This window comes from Felis catus, chromosome X, assembly GCF_018350175.1.
Source record: "Felis catus isolate Fca126 chromosome X, F.catus_Fca126_mat1.0, whole genome shotgun sequence".
Taxonomy (NCBI): Eukaryota; Metazoa; Chordata; class Mammalia; order Carnivora; family Felidae; genus Felis; species Felis catus.
Window position 1 is genome coordinate 18,329,391 of NC_058386.1, and position 23,563 is coordinate 18,352,953.

Here is a 23,563-nt window from a genome sequence, read left to right on the forward strand (position 1 = left end):
TCATTCCTCTTACCACTAATTCAAATACAGAGATTTGAATGCTGTGAAATGAATGCTGCCAACTGATTGCCATGCTATTGTCTTAATATCATTGCTCTCCTGCCTGCTTGGGCGTGAGGTGGAGAGGAGAAGGGAAGGTGTGTGACAGGTAACCCGTGATAGCTACATGTGTTTTAAAAGCCACATTCTGGGGGCGCCTGGGTGGCTCAGTCAGTTCAGTGGCTGATTCTTGATTTCAGCTTAGGTCATGATCTCACGGTTGTGAGATCAAACCCTGCATCGGGCTCTGCATGGACAGTGTGGAGCCTGCTTGGGATTCTCTCTCTCTGCCCCTCATGCACACGCATGCTTGTTCACTCTTAAAGTAAATAAACTTAAAAAGTATTTAAAAGCCATATTCCGGTACAGAAATCAGAATTTTAACACGTACAGGCATACCTCACTTTATAACAGTTCCTTTGTTGGGCTGGGCAGAGCTTGCGTTTTTAAAAAACTTGCAGGGTTGCCACAAACCTTCATCAAGCAAGTCTCTTTGGTGCCATTTTTCCAACAGCATTTGCTTCCTTTGAGTCTTTGCATCACATTTTGGTAATTCTTGAAATATTTCAAACCTATTCATTACTCTTAGATTTGTTATGGTGATCTGTGACCAATGAGCTTTGATGTTATCATTGTAATTGTTTGGGGGCATCACAAACCATGTAAGATGGCAAACTTAATTGATAAATGTTGTATGTGTTCTGGTTGCTCCACTAATTGGCTGTCCGTCCATCTTGTTTCGTCTCCTCAGGCCTCCTTATTCCAAGACAAGCAATATTGAAATAAGGCCAGTTAATAACTCTACAGTGGCCTGTTAAGTGTTCAAATGAAAGGAAGAATCCTATGTCTCTCACTTCCAATCAAAAGCTAGAAATGATTAAACTTAATGAGGAAGGTGTGTTGAAAGCTAGGCCTCTTGCACCAAACAGGTAGCCAAGTTGTGAATGCAGAGGATACATTCCTGAAGGAAATGATAAGTGTTCCTCCAGTGAACACACAAATGATAAGAAAGCCAAACAGCCTTATTACTGATATGGAGAAAGTTTGATAGAAAATCAAACCAGCCACAATATAGGCACCCTAAGCCAAAGCCTAATGCAGAGTGAGGACCTAACTCCCTTCAATTCTATGAAGACTGAGAGGCGAGGAAGCTGCTGGAGAAAAGTTGGAAACTAGCAGAGGTTGGTTCATGAGATTTGAGGAAAGAACCTATAAAACATTGTTCCGTAAAACAAGGTGAAGCTGCGTTATTCAGATATCCAAGTTATCCAGAAGATGTAGCTAAGATAATTCATGAAGATGACTGCACTAAACACATTTTCAATGTAGATGGAATAGCCTTATTTGGAAGAAGATGCCATCCTGGACTTGCATAGCTAGAGAGGAGAAGTCAATACCTGGCTTCAAAGCTTCAAAGGATAGGCTGTGACTCTCTTCTTAGGGGCTAATGTAGCTGGTGACTAAGTAGAAGCCATTGCTCATTTGCCTTTCTGGAAATCCTAAGGCCCTTAAGGATTATGCTAAATCTACTCTGCCTGTGCTCTCTAAATAGAACAGCAAAGCCTAGATGACAGCACATCTGTTCACAACATAGCTTAGTGAGTATTTTAAACCCACTGTTGAGACCTATAGCTTAGAAAAAATATGACTGCTCATTGACAGTGTACCTGTTTACCCAAGAACTCTGATGGAGATATACAGTGAGATTAGTGTTGTTTTCGTGTCTCCTAACACGACATCCACTCTGCAGCCCATGAATCAAGGAGTCATTGTGACTTTTAAGTCTTATCATTTAAGAAGTAAGTTTCATAAGGCTATAGCCGCCGTAGAAAGTGATCCCTGTGATGGATCTGGGAACAGTAAATAGAAAACCTCCTGGAAAGGATTCACCATTCTAGATGACATTAAGAACATTCATGATTGATGGGAAGAGGTCAAAATGTCGACATTCACAGGAGTCTGAAAAGAAGCTGATTTCAACCATCATGGGTGACTTTGAAGGGATTCAAGATTTCAGGGGAGGAAGTAATTTCTAATGTGGTGGAAATCACAAGAGAAGTAGAAGAGAAAGTGGAGCCTGAAGGTGTGACTGAATTGCTGCCATCTCATGATCAAACTTGAATAGATGGGGAGTTCTTTCTTATGAATGAGCAGAGAAAGTGGTTTCTTGTGATGGAATCTACTCCTGGCAAAGACACTGTGAAGATCATTGAAATGACAACAAGGATTTAGAATATTACATTAACTTAGTTGATGGAGCAGCAGCAGGATTTGAGAGGATTGACTCTAGTTTTGGGAGAAGTTCTGCTGTGGATAAAATGCCATCAAACAGCATCATATGCCTCAGAGAAATCATTCCTGAAAGGAAGTGTCAATCTAGGTGGCATACTTAATTGTTGTCTTATTTTAAGAAATTACCACAGCCACCCTAGTCTTCAGCAGCCACCACCCTGATTTGTCAGCAGCCCTCAACATGGAGGCAGGGGCCTCCACCAGCAAAAAAATTATAACTTGTTAAAAGCTCACATGATGGTTAGCATTTTGTAGCAAGCAAGTATTTTTAATTAAGGTATTACATTATTTTTTTTTAATTTTTTTTCAACATTTTTTATTTATTTTTGGGACAGAGCAAGACAGAGCATGAACGGGGGAGGGGCAGAGAGAGAGGGAGACACAGAATCGGAAACAGGCTCCAGGCTCCGAGCCATCAGCCCAAAGCCTGACGCGGGGCTCGAACTCACGGACCGCGAGATCGTGACCTGGCTGAAGTCGGACGCTTAACCGACTGTGCCACCCAGGCGCCCCGGTATTACATTGTTTTTTAAAGACAATGCTATTGTTGAAGTGCCTGGGTGGCTCAGTTGGTTGAGTGTCTGACTCTTGATTTTGGCTCAGGTCAGGATCCCAGACTCATGGGATTGAGCCCCACATTGGCTCTGTGCTGATGGTGGAGACTGCTTAAGATTCTCTCTCTCCCTTCCCCTGTCTTCCTTCCCTTCTCTCCCCTAGCCTCTCTTGCCTGCTGACGTTCTCTCTCTCTCTCCAAAAAAAACCGTAATGCTATTGCACACTTGTTAGACTACAGTATAGTATAAACATAACTTTTATATGCACTGGGAAGCCAAAAAATTAATTTGACTTGCTTTATTGCAATATTCAGTTTATTGCAATAGTCTGCGACTGAACCCACAGTATCTCTGGGATATGCCTGAACATATTATTGATATTTGTGCCTAGTTAGGGTTTTGGGAATGCCCTACTTAGTGTTACATGTCCTCTTTCTCCCTTCTTGTGATACACAGACTGCCTTGGGTGCACACTCAGGCATATGTTTAATGCTGTGAATTATTTTGCTCCCGTGGCTTGTTTTTGGTCCTAAGGGCATTCTTGTTTGCAATCTGTGGAGTGTTTATAGCATCGGAATAACATCATGTCCTTAAATGGAATTTGGATTAGTTACTTTCAAATGTGTCTCCCTAACAGTCCAATGACTGTGGAAGTAATACCATTGAAAGGCACATGATCTGATTTGAATAGAAAGATATGTGGATATGGTTTTAGAGCTTTATGTTTATTAAAAAAAAACAAATCTCTCTTCTTTATCCTTGGGGCTAGGTATCCTGCTTTATTGCTATGATAACACACAAGAAAGAAACATGACACAAGTTGAAATAATTGAAAATGCCCACGTCCAACTCAATGTATTTTATTTGAATCCATGTAATTAATGTGGACTTGTTTGACATACAGGTGCTCATAAAAAACTGGACAGGAGCTCTGGATTGCATTTTTTCCCCATAAAGGTAGAACTTCTTTTTTTATTGTTTAATTATTTTTGAGAGAGAGCACGTGAACATGTAGGGGAGGAGCAGAGAGAGAGAGAGAGAGAGAGAGAGAGAGAGGGAGACACCGAATCCCAAGCAGGCTCCAGGCTCTGAGCTGTGAGCACAGAGCCCAATGTGGGGCTCGAACCTACAAACCATCAAATCACAACCTGAGCTGAAGTCAGACACTCAACCGACTGAGCCACCCAGGTGCCCTCAGAAAGGTAGAACTTCTAGTTTAGAAGTAAAGACTCCTCTTCAGGTAATACGTAATTATTTGTTAATTTGATGAGCACTCTACATTGTGTCTTGAAGCTATTCAGAGTACTTTGGGAGCATCTGTTGTGCCATCATTTGGAGGCTGCTAAGATGTTTCAGAAATAAACTCCAAATGCCTTGACAACGGCAGTTTGATGCTTGATGTAGGCAGTAACACGGTGCTGCATGGGGATTCTTCGTCTTGGCTTCATGTAGGAAAATTAATACTCTCAAATGCATCCAAGGTGTGTTTTGGGGAAGAGGGTAGTTTTTTTTTTGAGTCTTGGCTTTCTTCCTCTATTTAATAGTGACAGCTGTCATTTTTCACCTTCAGAAAAAAGCATCACTGATTTTATAAATAGCAAATCATTTTTTGGGTGGGCTCAGGTCTATGCTGGCAACCATTTTATACACATGACCTCATTTAAATGGCCAGGACTTTGCATGTATAAATGGACAAGTTTTCAGGCAATTTGGGTAGGCTTTCCAATCTCGCCTCTCCATTTCCTGTCTAAACAACTTCTTTCATGTCCACAGCATGTTTATGCAACATTGAATAAAACTTCTAATGGGAAATTTCTTCCAGGTGACCTCCCTGAGAGGCTGGGCTATGGAGAAATCTTAAGAAACCGGACTCTGATGAAATTGCCTCCTTTGAGAATATTACTCGGTGCAGAAACAAGGAACAGAATTCAGTTATTTTTAGTTCTTGAATAAATGAATTCTGTTTCCTTTTGTGTAGGTAGCAGAAAACATTAACCCCTGCAGCAGGTCCAGTTTCAGTTAGAAATTGAACTTTTGGATTCTGTGAGTTAGGAGAACCTTGGAAAAGAGAATGTTAAATTTTATTTTTTATTTGAACCTCAAGCAACTTGGACTCGGTTCTGCCATCTGTGTATCTTTTATAGATGTGTCTTTTGCAGGGCTGTCTGCCTTTACATTTAATTTTCTGGAGGCTGGGACTGTGGTTATCATATGACCTCTAACTTGGCACCATGTGTGGGTGGATACTAACGAATCCTTTCTCCACCTTCCTAGCACTTTTGGAGAAATCTATCAGTAGAAGGCGGGACACCGAAGCCATACAGAAAGCCAAAATCCTTTATTCATCTTGCATGAATGAGAGTAAGTAATAAAGACAATAAAATATTTACCACCCTCTTCTTCACAGACTCTCTTAATGTTTAAAGATATTATTTAAGGAAAAAGAGAACTACTGAGAATTTGATTAATGTTTAAAAGTGTTGTTTGAGGAAAGGAACAATTTTCAGAGACTGGATTTTGACTCTCCCGTTCTTAATGTTCTGTTGGTAGCTTGATGGAGAAAATAGGAAAATAATTTTATTTCTATGGCTTGGATTCTTTAGGTATGAAGTACTCCATGAAAAACTTGGGTAGGGTCAGAAGGGCAGACCCCATTGTATGTGGTGCAGAAATAAGAATCCAGAGGCCAGGTCTGGTCTGAGAAGGAGCCTGGGAGAGAGGGTATTTGGGAGTGTTGCTATATCCCATAGAACCTTACAGGGGCCCAAGAAAATCCAGATTCCCAGGTGGGCTGGGCCCCTTCTGCTTTTCCATCAGTCTAACAGGCATCTTTGGTGGGTGTGTTAGGCCTGTGTTGGCATCTTGGGTCTGATTGGAGTTAAGGTGACACTTGTCATTTTATCTGGTGTGCTTTCTCAAGACCACTGCAAGGAGAAACCAGTGCCAGTGGGAAGTGTGTTAACTTGTTTAGGATTTGAGTTATTATTTGGTGAGGTAGAAGAGGGCAGTAAAAGATGACAAAGTAGCCTTGAGGCATTAATTCATGCATAGTGGGGAGGGGTTGGTTTTACCAAGCAGTTTCCTTTACCTAGGGTGGTTCCGTAGTTTTCCAAAATATTCTCAGCCTAATATCGCTCATTGGGCTGTAGTGAGCCCATCTTTTATTGTCAAGAATTTCAGCAGGTTCCCTAGTCTGCTCTCCTGGCAAGAACCCCAAGTTTAGGCAGCCACACTGAAGTGTGAATCAGAGGTAGTTCTGTCTCTGTGGCCGTGCTCAGTCTACCACACCTCCCTCGAATAGCTGAAATGCTAAGTTGGGACCTTACGGGAATTTTCTCTTGAGAAGATACACTTGCCTTTTAGTTTGGTGATCCTGTTTGCAATTCTAACTCTTCTTTCATATCTGTTCCCTTTCAGAAGCAATCGAAAGAGCAGATGCCAAACCATTGCTCCACATCCTGCGGCATTCACCTTTTCGCTGGCCTGTGCTCGAGTCTAATATTGGTCCTGAGGGAGTGTGGTCAGAGAGAAAGTTCAGTCTTTTGCATACCCTTGCAACATTTCGTGGTCAGTACAGCAATTCTGTGTTCATCCGACTTTATGTGTCCCCTGATGACAAGGCATCCAACGAACATATCTTGAAGGTATAGTGAGCACTTGTTCATCCCATTTGTTCAGTTCATGGTTAGCCTTTTGGGGTGTGTTTCCAGGGAATGAGAATCCTAGCACCTTACTGAAATGATCAGATAACAATTCTGTTAATCATTAGGATCTATAATATTCCCCTTCATCCCAGATTTGTGGAGTGTAAATGAGGAACAAATCAGTTTTGTCTGCCTTTCAGGAAGCTTGTGGATGAGTTTCAAGTCATCTCTGATCTGGCCCTCAAATCTCTACTCTGAGCATGTGTGGGGCCCCTAAATTCAAGTGGGGAGCAGGCTGCAAAGACTTTGTGAACTCTGCTCCTCCCCTCACCTCATCCTTCCCTTGACAAAGGAGAACACATACCACGAGCCTTTGTTCACCTTTCCCTAACATATTCTTGCAGGCACATCTAAAATTTCATTGTCAAGTTCATCCTGATTCTCCCTTCCTTCATTTAAAAAGGAAGAAAAACTTGTTCTAAGTATTTGTTTGCATTTTCTGTTAGGAGAGTAAGCATTTCTCCCATGAAGGAATGGGGCATGCAGACATACCTTGAGGTACATTATTATATTGGTAAAATTGGGACTGTCTGAAAACTACCAACAAAGACTCATCAGTAAAACAGCTTGGCAAGGATTCAAATAACATTTCTTAAATTGTTTTGTGTTTTGATCCTGTTAAATGTTTTACTTCCACAGCTACTTGGACTAATTATGAAAATTTTACTGAATCACTGATTATTTTCCTCCCAGTTCTGTCCTTTGTCAAACCAGAAAATATTGGTGATATAATGATGATCAAATTGTAGAAGTATAAAACCTTTAGAGTATATTACCCTCTTTTGTTGCAAGTCAGCTTTTAAAAATCTACGCCCTACAGTTTTGTTTTTATTATACCAAGGGGCTGGCATTTTTTTTTTCCTGTGAAGGACCAGATAGTAAATATTTTAGGCTCTGTGGGCCATATGGTCTCTGTCTCACCTACTCAGTTCTGCTGTTGCATCTGGGAAAGCAGCCATAGACACTACATACATGAATGGGTGTGGTTGTGTGACAGGCTGGCCAGCACGCTGTGGTCTGCCCAGCTATAGTTTAGACAATGGAAGTCTCAGTAAATCTCTAGTCATTGGCAGAATTCCCATCTATTCAGGAGGAAATTCTTAGTTCCAGAGATGTCTGTACTTCCGTGCTGGGTGAAGGAACAGGAACATGGCACCGACACACATGCTAATGCTGTCTGGATAAGATGTGCTATGCAAGACTCAAGGCAAAACGATGTTACATAATGGTCCAGTTGACCTGTGTTATGCTAATAGATTCCTTGCTTAAAAAACAAACAAACCAGGTTTTAAGGCTGTCATTCTTCATTGCAGAACTGTTATGATATCCTTTCAAATACCTTAAGTATTTTGAAGTTAGATGGAGACTTTCAAACTTAAATTTCTGCACTCTGTTGGGTGATAGAAGATCTTGACTCACACACATAAAAGTAATTACAAATGGTAACCATTTCATTTTTCACCAGTTTCTGGACCTAGTCTAAGAATTTATTTCCTTAAGCATTTTACTATGGAAAATAATACAAAAATAAAAAGAATAGTATAACAAACCCCCATGTACTCATCAACCCAGCTTCAACAACTGGCAGCTTTTGGCTCTTGTTGTTTTATCCTAACCTTTTCTTTTGTGGGGGAGGCTGGAGCATTTTATAGCAAATCCAAAATTAATATCATTGCACTGGTAAATCAGTATTTATAGAATGGAAGGACTATTATCACAAAGTAATCATGATTCCATAATTAACATCTAACAACTAGTTAATTTTCAGTTTTCCTGAAATGTCTCAAACATGTCCTTTAAAAAAATTAAACAGTTGGTCTTTGAGTCAGGTTCCAAATAGGAATCTCATGTGCATTTTGGTTGATGTGTCAATTTTCATCAGCATTGTAGATCTGACCGATTTCAGGGTAAACTAATAGTTGATGAGGGAAAATTATTGTTTATAGGAGAATCACAGCTTTAAAATGCAGGAGAAAGAATAAAATTAGAAAGTTACTGTTTTAAAACATTTCTAATGAGAATAAAGGATCAAGGCAGCTATCATCAATAGCAGCTTAGAACCGTTAGGTCAGTGGTTGATGGGGGAATTCATGGTAGATCACACTGACATCAAATGAACCCAAACATCAACAGTAGCCTTGCTAAAAGTGGGGCAACCAGATTTTGTATGCCTTCCGATACTGGGCACTGGGAAGCATACACCATCACCCATGATGTCTTGCCAAAGGAAAAGAAAAAAAATGAACTTGGATCTAATCAGGCCTCTAGTTTTAATACCAGCTTACAAGAAACATGGAGAATAGAGGAACATGGTAACCAATTTTTAACAGCTTGCCTTGCATACTTAATATTCAATTAAATGGATCTTGGAAACACTGGACTGTCAATGAATAGACTAGTCTCCAGATATGAGTAGGCACTCATGGACTTCACTACTGCTCTCTTTTGCCAAGATGGTAACTTGTTCCAAACTGATGTGTTTGACCATGGCTTGGTATTTGAACGCAGCGTTCATTTGCTTTAGTTGTGTCCCTGTTTGTACCATTTTATGTGAATAGTCACACATTTGAATTAACAAATAGAGCTGCAGTCTCTGTAATTGTGACACCGTTAAAAGAAGTTCAAGCTTGTGTCTAGATATGGTAGAAGAAGCTCTCTTCTGAGATCTGCCTAAAACCCAATGAACCTGACAACAAAAATTAGTGTATTGGTAGCTGCCAGTGTTGTAGAATTTCCAAGTGTTGATTTTATTAGAAATAGTTAAAACTATAAAACATTTGATTAAATATTTGGAGCCTCTGGAGCACTTTTTAAAAAATTTTATTTATTTGAGAGAAACAGAGACCGTGTGAGTGGGGGAGGGTCAGAGAGCAAGGGAGAGAGGATCCGAAGCAGCCTCCATGCTGCCAGTGCAGAGCCCAGTGTGGGGCTCGAACTCATGAAACTGTGAGATCATGACCTGAGCAGAAACCTAGTGTCAGATGCTTAACTGACTGAGCCACTCAGGCGTCCCTTAAAGTTTGTTTATTTTTCAGAGAGAGAGAAAGTGCAAGCAGGGGAGGAGCAGAGAGAGAGAGAGAGAGAGAGAGAGAGAGAGAGAGAGAGAGAGAATCCCAAGCAGGCTCCACACTGTCAGTGCAGAGCCTGATGTGGGGCTCAAAGCCATGAACTCTGAGATCATGACCTGAGCCAAAGTCAGATGCTTAACCAATTGAGCCACCCAGGTGCACTGCCCACCCCCTCCACTGGAGCATCTTTTACGTTTTGTGGAACATAGTTTGAAAACCACTAGGGTAGTGGAAAAAAGTGTAGGCTTTGTGGTTAAAGAGATTGAAGTTCATGGTTTGGCTTTGTGATTTACTCAGTGAATATCTGTGTGCACACTGCTTCACCTGAGTCTCATTTTCCCCATGAGTATTGACAGGTGAAATAGAATGTACTTTTCACTGTCACTGTGATGTTTAAATGAGGTGAATTATGTGAGAGTTTACAAGATAGATACTGACACACAGTAGCACATGACAAGAGGTATCCTTCTCTTACAGCATGACGAGACAGCTGGTCAGAACCATTTGGAGAACCACTTGGCTCTCTTCATTTTTGGTACCCAGCCTACCTCTCAGATCTCGAGTTCACGTATGCAAGAAATAGACAATTTCCATTGGTCTCATCTCTGACTGAGCTCCCATGCCACCTTGTAGTGGGAAACAGAACCAGTCTGGGCATTTCTCCAACCTTCTGGTTGCCCCATTTCTTAGCCTTTTCCTGGGCCAGTAGGAGATCCTCCACTCATCAGGTACCTGGTTCTGAGAACAAACCCATTATCTCAGCCCACATGGGCCCTTCCAGTGTGCTGCTGTGCTGCCAGAGCCCTGGGCCTCCCATTCTGCGATCCTACAATTTTTTAGGGGCAGTGACTGCCCGCTCTGCTCATGACCAGCTTGGACTTCTCTGGCTGCCTAGGAGATCTCTTTGCTCTGGGAGAAGTCTCTTACCTCAAAGTCTCCTCTCTCGATGTACTTAGAGTTCTTTTACCATCACATACTATATTTGTCAATGTTTTTAGCTTTTCTAATACCATAAACCCATGGGGCTAAGAAAAAGGGCTCGTTTTGGGAAGGCACAGCACTGTGGCAATATCTTTGGGTGAAGAAAGAAAGCACGTTTCCAGTGGGCAGAAGTATCCCCATGCCAAGGACGGACAGTTGGGTGTGCTCCAATCCAGAGTGGTCCTCTGTAAAGCTCCCCCATGACGAGATGGCACAGGATTTATCACAGCCTGAAATGGGAGAAAGGAAATACAAAAATATAGGAAACAACAGAAGTCAAAGCTCCAAAACATACCTTGCTACATGTGTTTGGGTTTATTTTACGTAAGGAGAGAATAAGAATGAGGATTTAAAGGCCAATAAAAGGCTTGAATATGTATGCTCCTGAAAGAATGTTTGGAAGACCATGGTTGTCTCAGTATTTGTTACTGAAACAGTGACTTAAAGTCCTCATTAGTCAATGGCCTGCTTTTGTCTGACTTTTAGCAAAATCTGTAAGGATGACAAGGAGAGACCCTCTTGGAAATGAAGTTTTTCTATTTGCTTTGTATTTTCTTTATCCTAAATCATAATCTGTCAGATGTTTCTTTTTGTGTTACTGCTTTCTTTCCTAAACTGAGGTTTGTTGCAGTTGGAGAAACAAAGTTCATCCTTCAGTTCAATATATCGGATTTCCAAAACACGTATTTTATTTTCTACTTGGGCTATTCAGATCATTTGTAAATGCAAGGATTAACAAACCTCCAATAACACAGTGTCCTGATGTTGGTCTCTTGAGAAAGTCTTTTGCCTCAAGAGTTCATATGCTTCTAAAGTGATTTAGTTGACAGACCTTAAACTGTTTGGTGTATTGAAAACGTTCCCTAGAAACTATAACAGTGTGAACGTTTAAAAAATGTCCAGTAACTTTAATTGAATCATCTAAACTTTTATAATAAGCAGATTTAACTTCATTTCATCAGAGGGAAGCTTTGGCTTTCTTGATATCATTTCCTGAGTTTCCTTTCCTATGTGACTGAAGCTCAAAAGACTGCTCCACCTTGTCCAGATCTAATTGAAAGCCAAAGCATCTTAATCATAATATTGTGTTTCACGATCCTGGCTCACTTAATTTTTGGAAGAAATGGTGGTAGATTGGGAATTTCAGTAGGATGAAGCCAGTCTGGCTTATGACTTGGTTATTTGGGGCCAATTAGACAAGAAGATTGAACACAGCAATTTGAGGATTTTAGTAATACATGCAGACAAGATGGATGTTATGAAAACCTCTTTTTTTCCCCCTTGAAACAAGAGCAATGTTTTTCCTTGAATTTTTCATAACATCACTAACTCTTAACTTGGCCTTTGTAGAATTTGTTGCATATGAAGGAGATTTTTATGGAAAACTATGATCCTCTGCAGATTTTATGTATTAAAAAAAGAAAATATTTGAGATTGTAGAAAAATGAAGAACAACTAGAATCGATAGATAAAAACAGTGTACAGTAATATAAATTAATGATATGTGCCTGTAGGATCCAGTTTTTATTCAGATGCTACTAATTTTTGGTTTGTTATTTAGATTTTCTATCTTCTTAATTTGGCTTAATTTTTTTCTGTGTGAATTATATAAATTAGAAAATCTGCTGTTGGGATCTATTTTATTCAGTCTTTAGGTAGTTGCTAAAACTCAAGAAAGAATAGCCATAGATTGAGAGGAGGTTCTGGAACTTAAAAAATATTTATTTTTAAATTTATATACAGTGAAATTAACTATCTGTGATGCACATGTCTATAAATTTTGGCAAACGCATATTCATGTAATCACCACCATGGTCAGAAAACAGAACAGTTCCATCACCCCCAACAAAATTACCTCATGGTGCCCATCTGTAGTCAACCGTTTTCCCCATCCTTACACCCTCTTCTCTGTTCCTGTAGTTTTGCCTTTTTCAGAATGTGATTAAAAGTTGCCTGTGTTGTTGCATGTGTCAGTAGTTCATTCCCTTGTATGGCTGAGTAGTGTTTTCTTGTGTATCACCCTTTATCCATTCACCAGTTGAAGAACATTTGGGTTGTTTACAGTTTGGGGCAATTATGAACAGAGTTGCATGCAGGTTTTTGTGTGAGCAGAAGTTTTTATTTCTCTTGGGAACATACCTAGGAGTGAGGTTGCAGGGTCATAAATAAGTGTCTGCTTAACTTTATAAGAAACTATCGAACTGGTTTCTAAAGTGGCTCTGCATTTTGCATTCCCACCAGCATTGTGTGAGTGATCCAGTTTTCCCCCATCCTGGACAGTTTTTACGTTAGCAGGTTGTTTGTGGGCTCTTTTGTTTTTGCCATTCTAATGATGTATAGTGATGTTTTACTGTTTATTACTTACATTTTCCTAATTAGTAGTGATGTTGAGCATCTTCTCATGCAATTACTTTCCATCTTCATACGTTCTTTGATGAATTGTCTGTTCAGATCTTTTGCTTGCTTTTAAATTGTTTTTTTTTCTTACTGTTACATTTTGAGGGCTCTTTATATACAAGTCCTCTTTCACATACGTGATTTTCAAATATTTTGTCTCTGACTGTAGCTCATCTTTTTATTCTCCTGACGGTGTCTTTAACAGAGCAAAATTTTTTAATGTTGATGCAGTCCAACTTACTTTTTCTTCTGTGGATCGTGATTTTAGTTGTCATGTCTAATAACTCTTTGTTTAACCCTAAGTCACAAAGATTTGCCCCTATGTTATCTTCTAGAAGTTTTATAGTTTTGGGTTTTGCATTTAAGTCTATGATCCATTTTGAGTTAGTTTTTAAGATGTGAGGTATGGATCAAGGTTCATTTTTTTGCTTTACAAATGGATGTCCACTTGTTGTAGCACATTCTTTGAAAACGCTGTCTGTCCCTTTTGATTGCCTTTAAGGTGCTGAAGGTGTTTAATTCAAGAAATTATGCTCTACTTTTCCATAATAACTCTGGTTGTTAAGTTGTCTGATTATTATTTGTATTTTTATCATCTATCCTAAACTTTCCAGAGAGAGTTCTAAATTTTGCAAAGATATCTCAAAACAAAATTATCATTTGATTCCTTTAAAATAAAAAAAATCTGGGGGGTGCCTAGGTGGCTCAGTCGGTTGAGCATCTGACTTCAGCTCAGGTCATGATCTTGCGGTTAGTAAGTTCGAGCCCCGCATCGGGCTCTGTGCTGACAGCCAGGAGCCTGGAGCCTGCTTCCAATTCTTTGTCTCCCTTTCTGTCTCTGGCCCTCCCCCGCTCATGCTCTGTCTCTCTCTCTTTCTCAAAAACAAACATTAAAAAAAATCTGGGTGCCTGGGTGGCTCAGTCAGTTAAGTGTCCGTCCAACTCTTGATCTGGGCTCAGGTTGTGATCTCATTCTTGGTAGGATTCAGCCCCACATTGAGTTCTGCACTGGCAGCGGGGAGCCTGATTGGGATTTTCTCTCTCCCTCTCTCTCTGTCCCTCCCTGGCTTGAGTGCACTCTCTTTCTGAAATAAACATAAAAAAAATCAGTGCAGTATAGTATTTCAGGGGTATGGAGGTAGAAAATGTGGTCAATCGGCCCTTTCCAGACTGGCATTTTGTAAAATACCAGAAAAGTACTAGATCTGGTGACAGAAGACACTGATGCTTCTCTGAGCCCTGCCCAGCCATGTTACCTTGGGAAAGTCACCTTGTTTCTCTGGCTTATGTTTATCCACAAGAAGGGGGAAAACCAAATCATTTCCAAGACCTATTTCAACTCAGAAAGCCTTGATGCTATTCAGTATGATAGAACCTCAAAAGGATTAGAAACCATGGAGCAAGGGCAGGTCTCTGACATTTTATAATTTCTGTCATTGCTGAAGTACCTGTTTGCATGTAGCTCTGAGTGCATTCAACTATTTGTGTAATGGTGACAGAGACTCACACTATGACTGGAATGCAGATCTCATGACTCTTATTAAAAGGGTTTGTAAGAATTTACATTACAAACAGAATGCTTTCTCTTTTGTGTCAACAGCTGGACCAAGCAACTCTCTCCCTAGCTGTGAGGGAAGATTACCTCGATAATAGCACAGAAGCCAAGTCTGTAAGTTTTACCCATGTTGAACTCTGCACCTTGTCAGACTGTTGTTGGGTTCATAAATTGTTGTAAAATCCCTGACTCTTTACTGGCCATGAGCAATGTGACTATTGGATGACCATATTCCCAGTGCAGGAAACAGAGGTGTTTTATTCAGGCAAACAAATGGCATTCCCTGTCTTTTGGAAGTCTGGGCATCAAGGCTCAGTGTCCTGTTGATCAAGCTGGGGATACAGCACACCCGAATGAAGTAACCAAGAAATGAGCTTGCAGTCAGAACTGTAGAGAGCTCACTCTACATTGCAGAAGTAAAGTGGTGGTGGTGGTGGTGGGGGGTGTTAACTGTGTTGACATAGTTAACCAGTGGTTCTCAAATTGTATGGCTTAAGAATCATCTGGGAACTTCCTGTTGAATGTTGATTCCTGGGCTGCAGCCCAGGAGAGTCTGATTTAGGAGACTTGAAGTGGGGCCCAGGAATCTGTTTTCCTAACAGGTGCCACAGGTTAGTGTAAGGTTAATGAGAACTAGATGGGATCAGTTCCGATAGACTTCTTGGGTTGGCTTGGAAACCTGGTAGGTTCTTGGAGATTGGAGTAGCGCTGCGTCACTCCTGACACTTTCAATTCACTTTGGAAACTTGGTTGAACTTCCAAAGGACCCTCAGATCCAGGGGACCCTTGACTAGGGAGTTCACTGGTTTCTGGGCCAGCCTAAGAATGTAGGAACTGAGAAGTGTTGGCTCACAATGGAAGTCCTTGCATCTTTGCTGATACTAAATCCTGTAACCGGAAGGTTCTGAATGAAGGGCAGGAAGCTAGGTAAGATCTTCAGCAACTAACTTTCTTTGTGAGGACACTTATCAAAGAAGGTTGTTTTTTGTTGTGTTTTGTTACAGTTTTTGTTTGTTTTTTGAGAGAGACAGCACTCACGGGGAAGGGGCAGAAAGAGAGGAAGAAAGAGAGAATCCCAAGCAGGCCCCATGCTGTCAGCACAGAGCCTGATGGGGGGCTCAAACTCACAAACTGCGAGATCATGACCTGAGCCAAAACCAAGAGTCAGACACTTAAAAATCTCTGTTTAATCTCTGGTCCCTCCTTTCTATTTTTAGTGCCTTAGGTCAGATCCTTGTTAACTCTCGACTTGACTACAATAAGTAGCCTTTTAACTGTTACCTCCTCCTATTCATTTCATTGCCTCCTTAGCACCACTGGACAAGACCCCTTCTCAAAATATAGCTCCCAGCATGCTTCTGCTCATGCGCTAGGCTCTGAGTTCCTTAGAGGGATTTCAAGGTCTCTTCATGACATGATCCCAAAGCACTTTTGCTGTCTGATATACTTTTACTTTTCCCCCAACAAAGGCATCTTACTCAACACACAGGAGGACTCTTCACTGCTCCTGAATCTGTCTCCTTCAAGTGCGCTGTGCCGGTTTTTCCAGGCTGGAATTCTTCTTCAGTTCTTGAGTTTGCAAACCCTTAGCAGCTTTGTTAAAGAACTTATTTTTGTCTCTCTAATGTTACAGTTAATAATTACATGTTTATCTCCCTCCCTGGATCACACATTGAGAACCCAGACTCATGCATTATGTAATTTTTCATCTGTACCCCCCATAAGCACCGAATGCCTAGCAAGACCTTTTATACATGTATTGATTGACTAAATAATTTCTTAAGTTGAACTGGGAATTACAAAACATTGTTTCTAATTAAGACTATTTGCAAAACTTGCTTACTGATTAACAAATATTTGTTAAGGCCCTGCTATATGCAAGCACTATATTGGTCTCAAGGTCATAAGTGTCTGTTAGGAAGAAATCTTAGTCCCATAACAGAACTATGAGATAATTTATTATGTGGGGTTTTGAGTTCTCACAAATATATCTGAAAGGAGAGATGACCCTCAACAAACTTCCACAGTTCCCACAGAGTAGGGTCCCTCTCCAATGACCTGTGAATAGCCTGAAAATGGGTATATGAACATGCAAGGAGGAAACTGGGTATATGCTGTTTGCTGGGTTTCTCTTTATCATTCCTCTCTTCTCTTTTTTGTTCCCTGAGCAGTGAGGAAAACTTTGTAAAATCCATACAAAATTTAAAGGACAGGGCTGCAATCACAGGTCTTTAATTTCTTAATGTGAAGGTGGGTAAATTGAGCCAAAAGAGAATAAATCACAATTTCCACTAGTCTTCATGGATCATGCCTCCTGCTTTTAGCAACGGTTCTTTCCCATTATTTTATTAAAGCCTCACTTGCTTGGAAAGAGGAGTCTGACCTTTAGCTTTCTATTCTGGGCTCATTTGGAGATGTTTCGTGTATCCATAATATCACTGGTTGCCAGAAAACTAGTTCTCTTGACCCTTGGTGGCTGGACATCTCTGTCTCTCATGGAAACAGTACACAAGTAGCTGTACTCTTCTTTCTCTCAAAGTGGTAGGTGGGTGGTTGGTATTGCCGAATGCCTATACTATACTTTGAGTACAGAGTGAAAATGAAGAACATTTATTTCCACCTGCTGTTTCTGTCTTTCCGTGTCCCTGAAACATACTTTTGAATAGGCTCTTGTCATGGTCACTTGCTTCTTTATCTCTTGTAGTATCGGGATGCCCTTTACAAGTTCATGGTGGATACTGCTGTGCTTTTGGGAGCTAATAGCTCCCGAGCGGAGCATGACATGAAGTCAGTGCTTAGACTGGAAATTAAGATAGCCGAGGTAAGTCTTAATGTGAAATCTCTTTCTTATTTTCCCCCTTATTTTAAAAGAAGTATATCACGAGTGAAAATAAATATAAAAATAGCATTCTGTGGCATTGTCCTTTGGGTCCAAGGTATAACTAATAGCATCCCTTCTGGGAAGTAACAGGAAGAACCATGACAGAGAGAAGAGCTCTTCACTCCTTCTGTCTCCCTGCTTGAAGCCCAAAGTCCAGATGCTGCTCAGCTGTGGCCAAAGAATAGCACCAGGGAGATCCTCTATGTTTTCCTAGAAAAAACTCTGTGTGGTTCCTATAGAAGAATAGTTGGTTAATAAATCTGTATGGATTTGGCTTGAGGGAAGCTTATTTTTTTAAAGTTTTTTATTTATGTTAGAGAGAGAGAGAGAGAGAATGAATGAATGAATGAATGAATGAATGAATGAATATGAATGGGGGACGGGCAAAGATAGAGGGAGACATAGAATCCGAGACAGGCTCCAGGCTCTGAGCTGTCAGCACAGAGCCCAACCCAGGACTCGAACCCGCGAAGCACGAGATTATGACCTGAGCCGAAGTTGGACACTTAACTGACTTTTTAAATCTAGTCTATTCTTTATATCATTCCCACTCAGGATCATTCTGACCTAAGATTGGGGCTTTGGGAAGTCTGTGTACCCAAACTAGATATTTGATACATAATTTGATGTAGAAAGTGTATAGGGCATGCTGCTAAGCATTTTTTAGCTGCTTTCCTGGTGCTACCTTGTACCTAATCCTGTTTTTTATTCTTCTCTTGCCACATGTAAATGCTATGTTCTGTGTAAGTTACTTTAAGTTCTTTCACGTTCAGGGTAGAGACCTAGGAACAAACTTGAGGGAGAACAATGAGAAATCCTCAGTGGTTAGCTTTGTTCAGAATATAACTTCTTTTCGGGGCACTTGGGTGGCTCAGTCTGTTGGGCATCAGACTTGGGCTCAGGTCATGATCTCGCGGTCCGTGAGTTCGAGCCCCATGTCGGGCTGTGTGCTGACAGCTCAGAGTCTAGAGCCTGCTTCAGATTCTGTGTCTCCCTTTCTCTCTGACCCTCCCCCACTCATGCTCTGTCTCTCTCTGTCTCTCAAAAATAAAAATAAATGTTAAAAAAAAGAATTAAAAAAAAGAATATAACTTCTTTTGTAGAAGAAGCAAAGTATTAAATCCCTATGTGTTCTCAGGACCAGAGGGAGCAAATGTAAAATCTGCTTGTGGGGATACCTTGTAGTGGACAAAAAAATGATATTTTTATCAAGAAGATCTTGCATATGGAGTATAGTCTTTTATAATAGAAGTTGGTAAAAATATGGAGTTGCATGTGAGTCCAAGTGCTGCTTGGTTTGGTGTTAGGCAAAGTGGTGGTATGGTGTTCAGGTATGGAGTAGGGATAATTGATAAGGGTCAGGAGGATTTCTTTTCTTTCAGCTGAAGTGATGTACTTGTTACCTCTCTCCAAACTCCTACTTGCAGAACAAAAAGTTCATTCCTGCAGTTACCTTTGAAGAGTGTGTGAAGACGGCTGCAGATGTTGTAGAGTCAAAGACTGGGCCTCTAAGTCATGTCTAGAGGCCATCTGGATTCCCTTCCCAGGCAAATAGGAGACCCAGAGCTCTAATTTGGACTGAACCTCTGATATAGGGGGAGAAGGCCTTGCCCTGAGCCAGGGATTTGGACCAAAAAGGGAACTAAAAACAGCTGGGTTGAGGCAAGACTGGGAATTGTTGAGAGGCTAAATGAAGTGACAAGTCCACGGGGTGGGGGGAAGTAGTTGGCAGAGAGCTGAAAACAGCTCTGAGGCCAAAGGGCTTCAGTCTGGGGCTGTGAGCCCTAGTAGAGAGGGAGGAGAGACATTCTCTGAGGCAACGACGATTCAGACAGATCCAGGAAGGTGTTTGTAAGATTCATGAAGTCTCTCCTGTGGAGGGTGAGGAGGGAGAAGCTGAGGGCACTGAAGCATTTAGAAAAGAGGGGGCCGATGTCGATCACTCAGCCCTGTGTGATTTTGTCTTGAAAAATCTATGGTGCATGGATTTTTGGCCAGCCAGTAACTCTCACCTCCCATCTTGTACACGCCTAGGTCATTCAAAATTAGTGGGACACATAATACTAGGGAAATTTCTGAATCTGGGTAGACAGGACAACTAGCCAAGCACAAAAAGTCCGTATCAATCTAGCCATGCAAGTGTTCATTTAACCAGTACCAGCTAGAAAGAAGTGTGTACAAAGGGAGGTCTTGTTGATGGAGTGGCCCTTGTAATTAGAGTGAAGTAGAGTTTAATTGGGAACGTTTGACAGAGAAAATGAATGTTGGGCAAAGTTTTGAATCTATAGTTCAAACTATGGGAGTGGTGATGGTGGATGGGGGTGCCAGGGCAGGAGAGTCCTGCATGAGACGTGAGGTAGGAGGTGACAAGTTTAATGCAAGGGAGTCAGATGATGGAGGGCCTTATGGCAAAAGCATGACATGGTTTAGGGCTATGGGGAGCTACTTCCTGTCCATGGAAGTGATTAAGGTGGCCCTTGAGGAAGATAATCATTGCTGCTCTTCTTAGATTCATCACAGCAGAGGCCAGAAGCTTAGATTTGGTACTGGCACAGTGGCCAAGGGCCTGAGTATTGGGAGTAGAAAGTGTGTGAAGAATCAAGGCCGGACATGTAGACTTAGAAATATGTATTTGAGTGGTAACTGAACTCATTCTCCGAGCAGTGGTGACAGGAGAATCTCAAGGCCAGAGAAAGCAGAGGAAAGAGGAGAGGGGAGATAATGAGCTGTCGACAGAATGATCACAGATGGCAGTGGTATCCTGATAGTCCAGTGCTCTTTAGTGAAAATAGGCTCCGAGGGATGAAGGGATGGTCTGTGGTTCACGAGCTATTCGGATCATTATCTGGATACCACAGGTGAAGCTGGATGTGTGTCTTAGTTGCCTAATCTCACTTTGGCTATCAAACCTGAGCCAGTAATAGATTTTTGTCCAACCACATTACAAGTGAGGAAAGGATTTGGGAAGTTGTTTTTATGGTGAGGACAGTGTTTCACACTGAACAGGACAGGAAAGTTTCTTTTTATTATTGTAATGCTAATTTTGCCTAAAGTGATGTGTCCCCCCCCCCCATCTCCCAAGTTCAGCACTGCACCGAAATCTTGAAAACCTTTATGATACTAGGCAGATGTTTTGGCACAAGTAGAAAGTAGTCATGCATCAAGAAATGGTTTGTTTGAAAAAATAACCAAAGCCTCTTTCCAACAGATAATGATTCCACATGAAAACCGAACCAGTGAGGCCATGTATAACAAAATGAACATTTCCCAGCTGAGTGCTATGATTCCTCAGGTTGGTGAAAATGATCTAGGAAATTTTATCTTAACTGGTCATTTTACGAGTGACTTTGCATCATGTGTGTGTAAACTTTTGCCTTGTGAAACCTACCACTCTTATTGGTTATCATCCTATTTGTCCCTCACCACATAGGATATCCTTTGTGCCTCAGGATGCTTTCTTTTGTAGGAAACAGAAAACCTTCCCAGGAGTGGCTTAAAAACTTAAAGCCCATTTTCTTACATGACAAAAGTCTAAACGTAGGTGGCTGTTGGTATTGCTCTTGCTGGCTAACAGTGTTGTCAAAGACCAACGTTTTGTTCTTTCCACTCCACTCTCCTAAGTCTGTTGGCTTCTTGACTTCCTGTGTGATGACTCATGGCTGCGAGGTGACTGCCACAGCCCCACGTTTCACACCTGCCATCAGGTCAGGAAGAAAGGGGAAGGGCCAGGATAGCCATGGCTGTCTCTTTTAGCAGGAAAAAAAAAAAAAAAAAAACCAAAAACAACCACGAAGCTTTTCCAGGATATTCGCACATATCTTCCCTTTATTTCTTAAGATTGGGAACCATGGCCATCCCTTGCCTACAGGGGAGGCCACAAGTGACTAACTGGTTTTCCATTTCAATAGTGGATACAGGAAAGGGAGGAAAAAAAGAAAAAGACAAGAAATGACTTTTGGGGTAGCCGGTTAAAAACACCAAGTTAGTGATGCTCTGAAGAGGGGACACATGTTACTTGTTGTTGCTGCCTATTTTTCCCTGTGTAAGAAAGGCTGCACCAGAGGGGAGGCCAGTAGTATGTGGGGCATCTGTGTGTGGACACGAGTGAATGGGGGCAGGGGGCAGGGGTGAGGGTAAGCACAAGGATGGAGTGTGTGGGGAAAGGAATGGGAGGAAGGAGTCCAGGTGGGGGTAGAGAATGAAGGAGGGAGAGCTAAGGAGAGAGGGAGGGTGCCGGAGGGGCCAGGGAGTGAGTGACTGTGCCTGTCACCGTGTGAGGGGGTGTGCTGTCTGGGCAGATGGTACAGAGCACGTGTGGAATCTATGATTCAGGCAGTAGGTCTGGGTGGCAGTGACCAGTCATTTCTTTTGTAGATTCGAGCAGTTACATCTCTAACTTTGGTCACAAATCCATTACAAGCGATGGACTATGTTTAGCCAACTATATTTGCCTTTCTCCTTGGTTGCTGCCCAACAGGTGCTCTATCAGTCGATGTTTTTCTCTCTCTCCTCAGTTTGACTGGCTGGGCTACATCAAGAAGGTCATCGATTCTAGACTCTACCCAGGTCTGAAAGACATTGACCCTTCAGAGAACGTGGTTGTCCGTGTCCCGCAGTACTTTAAGGATTTGTTTAGGATATTAGGCTCTGAGCGGAAGAAGTAAGAGCTTTCTTTTGCATTTTATTGTGACTTTTGTTTTTACTTTATAAAGCCTTTCCTCGAATATCTTTGGTATAACTGTTGTTAAAGAAAGTTACATCAAAAGAGTCTTAGGGAAAATCGTGGTGCCCTTTGTGACAAATTGGCCAAAATGATCATCTGATATAATTTACTTGCTGTGATAGCAGCAAATACACAATGTTTTTGCTCCTTATTTCTCATCTTTCTCCATATTTTCTGTCTGAAAACCTAAATTGTTCCCTAGTTTTGGGAACTAGTTATATATATTATTTTCTGAGCTTTCTATATGAATATCTTTTTTTTTCCAGTTCATTCTTTGTCCTTTGCTGCCTTTTTTCCCCCTGGTTTCTGTTTAGCCTTTAAGCCCCTTTGCTGCAATATTACTGAAGCCCCTGTGCTGAATAAGAGTACTCTGACAGCCGTGGAAAAATTGGACGGATGAAACGACTTCAGGAACTGTCTGGTTTTCCTTATTTTAAAGCGTGTTTTAGAGTTTGTTGATTTGCTACTTCAGCACTACAAAACAAGGAAATCCTGAAATCGCCCGTGAAAGAGAATTGTACATCTTGATGAAGCCATTCAGATTTGACTACAGAAAATGAAGCACAGAATGGTCAAGTCATTTTCAAAGGCAGCTTACTAGGCTAATTGCCAGGCCATAATTAAAAATCATATTTTCTTATTTGGACTCAGACAAGGCTATCTTGCTGGGACTTATGTTAAAAAAGAAAAGACGCCTGCAGAAATCCTAGAAATAAACTTCAGCATCCATCCCTGCTTGTGGGAACACTTCAACACTTTGGAAGAGCTGCTTTTCCTTTTAAGATGATATTTTCTCATGATAGAGGGAATATGTGTTCATTGAGGAAAGTATACAGAAAAGGGAGAGAAGAGATAATAAATCTACTGAAAATTCTGCCACTTAGAGATAAGCAGTGATCCTATGAAAATTTTCCAAGTGAAAGTTGAGTCTAGAGCTAGGTAAGTGTCTGTGTGGGGTGGAGACTGGCTATTCAAGGTGTGCTCCCTAGACCAGCAATGCTGGCAGCATCACCTTGTCACTTGGGCCCTTGGGAAAAGGGCCTCTTTGGGCCTCTTTCCCGAGGCCCCTCCTCCACAGGGGCTGGTGCAGTAGTTCTGAGGCAAGTCCCCAGAATCCGCATTTCAGGAGAGTCTTTCAGTTAGTGGTTTGTTTTTTTTTTTTGGGGGGGGGGGGACTCTTACCATTGCAGGATTTTTACCTCAGTACCCAGGGTTCACTGTGTAGCTGCTTCAGAGAATGAAGAGGTGGACACCAAATAAAATTAGCAGCAGGCAAAAGTTTATTAAAAAGCCAGAATAGCAAAAGTAAGAATAACACAAAAGCTCTCTTTCCGGAGAGGGGGCATTTGAAAGTGAGGACCCCTGACTA

The 23,563-nt window shown here is 41.3% G+C and overlaps 1 protein-coding gene across 4 annotated transcripts in view; it reads left to right on the top strand.

Annotated features, from left to right (window-relative positions):
• The window catches only part of PHEX (phosphate regulating endopeptidase homolog X-linked), a 220,965-nt gene that overhangs the window by 39,714 nt on the left and 157,688 nt on the right, over positions 1–23,563 (top strand). For 3 of the 4 annotated variants that reach the window (XM_045050690.1, XM_045050693.1, XM_045050694.1), the window contains 6 exons: positions 5,160–5,246; positions 6,303–6,529; positions 14,636–14,704; positions 17,295–17,411; positions 20,680–20,763; positions 21,986–22,131. In XM_045050690.1, the coding sequence (XP_044906625.1) occupies positions 5,160–5,246; positions 6,303–6,529; positions 14,636–14,704; positions 17,295–17,411; positions 20,680–20,763; positions 21,986–22,131 (730 nt within the window). The remainder of the gene's footprint in view (positions 1–5,159; positions 5,247–6,302; positions 6,530–14,635; positions 14,705–17,294; positions 17,412–20,679; positions 20,764–21,985; positions 22,132–23,563) is intronic. The other variant, XM_045050691.1, reaches the window with a different exon arrangement.